The sequence below is a fragment of the Anoplopoma fimbria genome, chromosome 3 (assembly GCF_027596085.1).
Source record: "Anoplopoma fimbria isolate UVic2021 breed Golden Eagle Sablefish chromosome 3, Afim_UVic_2022, whole genome shotgun sequence".
Taxonomy (NCBI): domain Eukaryota; kingdom Metazoa; phylum Chordata; class Actinopteri; order Perciformes; family Anoplopomatidae; genus Anoplopoma; species Anoplopoma fimbria.
Genome location: NC_072451.1, coordinates 6,031,247 through 6,037,405, shown reverse-complemented (window position 1 = coordinate 6,037,405; position 6,159 = coordinate 6,031,247). Strand labels below are relative to the sequence as shown.

Sequence of the window (6,159 nt, the reverse complement as noted above, 5' to 3'; positions counted from 1 at the left end):
AGCTATGTCGCTATGGAAACAACAGCAAAGAGAGAGCAAGAGACAGACACACACACACACACACACACACACACACACACACACACACACACACACACACACACACACACACACACACACACACACACACACACACACACATGGGGAGATGTACTGTTTGCAAAGATGGACAAATATTTTTGTTGTAAATAGATGATTTTTTTTCATGATGAATGCTTACGGAACATTTTTAGTCGAAAGTAAATGTGAGATTTGTTGCAGATAATTGTAGGGCAGAAAAGCAGATTTTATATTACACCTTAATTGCCACCTTTTTGTTTTTGTGTTCACTTTGCACCGGGTAGGTCAGTGTGGCCTTTTGTTGCCATCCTGCTCTGCATGAAAGTGACACGCCCGCCTGCTTCATGCAGATTAGGAGGAGACGAGGAGGTAACAGGAGGTTTTTTGGAGCTCACTTAGGGACTTATTCATAGATCCTGTTAAAACCGATTTTCTTTGCCTCTTCTCCCCCAGATCTCGACTTGTTTGCCAAGCATACATTTGTCACTCTCTCTCTCTCTTGGCTTTGCTTTTGCAATCCCAACCCCCCTCCTCCTCCTCATCTGAGCCCTCCCTTTTGCTGCCCGTCTGCACACTGTGATACCTGCACATTTGAGTCTGGCAGTCAGCAGAAGAGAGAGTGATTTCATGGGTCAGGGATGACGTCGCCGGGTTGATTTTAACCTGCTTTCATTAAACGTGGCAAACAGCGTCCTCAGCCTCGATTGAATAATGCGCTGTCTGTGGGGGCTGAAGTGGTCATCTTCAGGAAACAGTGGGGAAGGGAGGAGAGCAGCAGATGGAGCGAGAGAGCCTAGTTGCCTAATGAGGTCTCACTTGTGGCACTGAGCGCGAAAAAAAAAGCCCCTGCTTTCTCCTCTGCTCCCTCAAAAAGGGAGCAGCCCTAAGATCTATTTCATGCTCTATTTTTACTCCTGACTTTTTCTCCAATATTAGCACAATGGCCCAGTTTTTAAATGTTTCTAATAGTGGGAGTCTGTCTCCATTAATGGGAATATGACAATGCTGTCTGACTGATCAAATGGGGGTTCTATAAATCACCTTCAGGTGCTTGCTCCATCCACACACTTGTTGTCTTTATCTTTACATTTTCTCTCCTTTAGTGTTAAATATATTTTCACACACCTCTCTTTTGCCACTGCACCCACTAACAATCTTTACATAATTGTTTTTGATACCCACACAGCCTACTGTATATAGGCTCTTTTTCATTTTTTTTTCTTTTTTTTTTGAAGGGAACTGATTTTATTCACCCTCAGCAAACTGTAATTGCTATGGTAACAAAATATATGTCCCTCCTCTCGAACCAGCCTTCATTCAGAATGGATTTTCAAATCTCCATCATGAAATATGACTGTGGGAGGGGGCTGATGGTGCTCATGCGCTCCTGGCTGCGTACTCAGTTTTTTTTTCCAGCAGGTGATGTGACTGTAAGATGACCTGGAGAACCAAGCAACTCTCTCTCTCTCTCTCTCTCTCTCTCTCTCTCTCTCTCTCTCTCTCTCTCTCTCTCTCTCTCTACCTTGATTTAGAGAATAACTTCATGGGCAGTTTTTTTTTCTTTTCTTCCTTCTTGCATATTGAATCTGCTTTTAAACGGGCTTCCTTTTCTCAAGTGTACCGGGTGGAGAAGATGCGTAAAGTTTGCCAACACTTCCCTCGGATGATCTCTCTCCCTGCAGAGCGCAGAGTAGTCTTTGGTGTCGCGGCTGCAGCTGTGTCGGCTCCAAACGAGCTGCTGATAGAAAATCAATAGGTATAATATCAGTGGATCTGTGTGCTTTTTTTTCTTTTCTTCTTCATCTTCTTCTTCTTCCCTCCCTCTGCTGCATGCAGAGTTTACATTAAAAGTTGTCCAGAGCTGATAATCAGATGGGATAACAGAGATGACCAGATTCTGCAGCTTTGTTCACCTGATTCTTCTTTAAGTAAATGGATGATTTTTCTCTGAAATAATCCCCCGACTGAATGATATAACCGGTGCTTTTCTCGTGGATATGGAGTGATAGGAATCTGCAACTTTTTTTTTGGGGAGGAGGAAATCTTGTCACCGGATTGAAGGTGGATCCTTTTCTTTCCGTGTAGCTCCACTTCTTCTCATTCTTTACTAGAAGTCGTCCCGTAGGTAGTGAGACTCTCTAAGCACCCCCCGGTGGTGGTTTCTCCTCATCTCTTTGCAGAATGGCTCGGTTCGGAGATGAGTCCGCTCCCAGCACGGTGGACTCCGGAGACGGGGACGCGGAGCGCGCCGGGGAAGCCCAGGACGCGGCGGCGGCGGCGAGCCTGAGCGCCTCCGTGAAGCAAGCCAAGGCGCAGCGGGCCCGGACCATGGCGATGTACAACCCCGTCCCGCACCGGCAGAACTGCCTCACCGTCAACAGGGCGCTCTTCATATTCGCAGAGGACAACTTCATCAGGAGGACCGCGAGGCGATTCATTGAGTGGCCATATCCTTCCACGAGAGACATGTTGAAAGTTGTGTTTGTTATGGAGAGAGTGCATGTTGTGGGTTCAGCACCATGGACAGCTACAGGCATTACATTACATTACATTACAGTCATTTAGCAGACTTACAGTCAGTAGTATATTACATATCATTCACCCATTCACACACTGATGACAGGCTACCATGCAAGGTGCCACCATCAGACTCTAACTAACATTCATTCACATCCAGTCCACACCGATGGCAAGCCTTCAAGAGCAACTTGGGGTTAAGTGTCTTGCCCAAGGACACATCGAACCACCGACCCTCTGATTGGAGAACTACCTTGCTCTCCACTACGCCACAGCAAAACTACAACTCCCATTTACTCACAAAGTGACAAAAGTACAGTTTGTTGAGTGCAGTCTCAGTGCTGTTAGTGTGGTTTTTGTCCTGCCTTGCATCCTCTTTGTTTAGTGTTTGCTTGTCTGCATAATGATCTCCAGCTGTTAGTTAAATCACAAGATTAGTTCATTTCCCCGTTGCACAGCTGAGTTTAACCCTCCTCTCGGGATTCTGCTCAGCAACTTGCCCCCATTTTTATTTATTCACCCGTGGGCTCCATGTGCTCCAGTGTTTGGCAGAAGACAGAAAGTTAGCATGTGGTGATCATTAGAAGCGGCTCTGCTCACTGTGGGGGTGGCATGTAGGCACATCTCTGCTGCCTTAGTGCTCATTGGAATATGAACCTGGCCGTGAGTAGGTGTCGGTTCAAATCCACCAGCGTTTCTCTCGGCTTCCTGCTGCAGCATCGGGCCAACAGTTTCTCTCTCCTGAACTTCTGCAGCTCTAACAAAAGATTACCGGGGAAGTTATATTCCCAGCAACTGTGGCAAATTCATTTAATGTGAATGCAGAGAGCAGGCTCTCTCTCTCTCTATATATATATACGCGGCTGTGGCGTAGTGGAGTGCAAGGTAGTTCTCCAATCAGAGCGTCGGTGGTTCGATACCCGGCTTCGGCAGTCGATGTGTCCTTGGGCAAGACACTTAACCCCAAGTTGCTCCCGAAGGCTTGCCATCGGTGTGGACTGGATGTTGCATGAATGTTAGTTAGAGTCTGATGGTGGCACCTTGCATGGTAGCCTGTCATCAGTGTGTGAATGGGTGAATGATATGTAATATACTACTGACTGTAAGTCGCTTTGGATAAAAGCGTCTGCTAAATGACTGTAATGTAATGTAATATATATATGCACAGTCACCCAATTACAGAGCATCAGAATGCATTAGTGCTACTTGTCTTGTTCACTTAAATTTGTTTGTTTTTGTTTGCTTTAATCAAGCCATTTCCTGATAATTCCTCTCCATTTATTTAGACGTTTTTAAAGCATGATCAGTTCAGCAGCATCCCTCAGTTGCCATATCTACCCACTGCTCCTCCTGTCTTACACCCCCTTCAGTGCAGCGTGCCAGTCTCCCACTGTTACCTAACCGCAGGCTCTGTGTGGTGTGTGGGAGTGGGGCTAGTGGTCAAGACTAGCTGGCCAGGCAGCATGGTAATGTGACTGTCGGTATCACAGAGGTAGAGGTATGTGGGAGAGAGCTGGCCAGTAGTACTGTGGTGGATCGTGGGCTGTGAAAGCAGCACATGTCAGAGTATTGACTGGGTGAGACCCAGATATTGCTCACAGCGTCCAACTCCGGAGATTGCAAAGGAGAAACTGATTCATACGCGTTCATTGCGATGGTGTTTCTTTGATTGTGTATGTTCCTGCACAAATAGATTGGTGTGTTACTGTATGGTTTTTCCTCACAAGTTTAGAAGAAGAAGCTGGGACTTCTGTTGCCCAATATAGGCCAGAGTCTCAGCGCTATAGAGTTAAGTTAGAGGATTGTACCAGTGTTCCTGCAAAAGAAAATTAGCTGGCAAGTGCATTGATTATCGATTAATCGCTTTGAGGCATTTAAAAGGGAAAAAAATACAAATGATCTGGTTGTATCTACTTCAATGTGCTTTTTCTTTCTTGTATGTAATTTTAAGCTGGATATCTTTGCGTCAATGACTGTTGGTCAGACAAACAAGATATTTTCAGATGTGATGAAGGGTCTTGGAAACTAGGGTGGATGCTTGTTTGCTATTTTATGATGTTTTTTATAGAATTTATAGAATATTTGAAAGGAAATCAACAGATTAATGCATTCTGAAAATAATGATTAGTTGCAGCCTTCGTGTATTCTTTACATCACTGCTGACAAGGTATTTTTATTGTTTTTTCCAGACAGCCATCTGTTTCTGTTAATTTCTATACAACACAAAAGACCAATGAAGCTTTAGTTAATTATCTAATCCATCAAACTCCATTAAGAATGTAACTTTGACAAAACACCTGCAGACTTGATTTAGATTTCACATCAGTTGATTGTCAGAAAATTTTACTGCAATCAATTTGAGAAGCAGTTAATCGTTCAAGCAATTAAAAAAATATAATATCAAACAACCGCTTAATTCCAGCTTCTCAATTGCGATGGTTTGCTGCATTTTTTCTGCAAATCTTATAGACCAGACAACTAATATATTGTTGTATTCTAAATGATATAAATGTCTCCAGTGAAAAACATAGAAACGGCCACAACAAATTGAGAAGAAAAGGCAGAGTAGAGCCCAGATAAACCCACCCTGTCACCCTATTCCACGTTTCAAGAGTCAATTGATTTTCTTACAAATCCCAAATAAAAAACTGCTTTGAAGAGCAGAAAAATTCATTTAAAATATCTAAAAAAAAACTACGGGATGGTTAAGTGTATGTGATTCATCCTTAATGGTCCGAAACACGCTCAGATAACAGGTAGTGAGGGGCAGTTGTAGTGGGCGCGATTTATTAAGTATTTCCCACTTCAGCTATTTTCTGTCTTCAATGGCAGCAATGTGGACCTGTCAATGTGAGTCAGTGCGGGTCCCAGAGGGCCCCATCGCAGCACTCCTCTGTGAGTCACTGACCCCATTTCACTGAAGGCAGGGAAATTAATAACAAGGAGCAGCTGCCTCATGGGAACTCCAGGGGACGGAAAGTCACAAGCACAGACAAGTGTCGGGGCGCATATAGTCACACGGAGCGCATCCTGGTTCACACATATGCACATACTGCATCCATAGGGCCCATGCATGCACACATACAGACAGCTGTTTCAGAAAACCCACCAAGGTAGATGTCATTTCTGGGAAAATATAAAAATGATGCAGGCACTTTTAGAAATAATGTGAACTCCAAGGCTTAAAAAACTACAGAAAACACTCAGACACTTTAGAGTCACATCAAGTCACACAAATGTGCTCTCACTTCCAGTTGCAACTGCACAAATCAGAAATCAGAAACAGGTTTTTTTTTTGCAGGAAATGTGGTGAAAGTCGTGTTCCTATACAAAGTTTATGCAGGAATCCACTTATTATTATATTAATATTATTATATTACTTATATATTCCACTGCTTATCCTGGAAGAAATAATTCAAGTCAACGTAAATGTTTTGGTATTTTTAAAGCTGCAGCTAATTTCCCAGAAAGCCCAGGGTGACATCATCACATTGCCTGCTGACACTTATTATCATCTCATTATCACATAAGACAAAGAAAATCAGCAAATCATTATAACTGAGAAGCTTTAACCAATTAATG

General features: G+C 43.5%; 1 protein-coding gene across 1 annotated transcript in view; it reads left to right on the top strand.

The window, feature by feature from the left end:
- The first annotated feature begins 2,240 nt into the window (after nucleotides 1-2,240).
- LOC129113385 (voltage-dependent R-type calcium channel subunit alpha-1E-like) overlaps nucleotides 2,241-6,159 on the top strand; it is a 47,935-nt gene continuing 44,016 nt past the window's right edge. Inside the window, 1 exon segment of the mRNA XM_054625641.1 lies at nucleotides 2,241-2,507. Within this exon segment, the coding sequence (XP_054481616.1) occupies nucleotides 2,242-2,507 (266 nt within the window). The 5' untranslated portion in view covers nucleotide 2,241.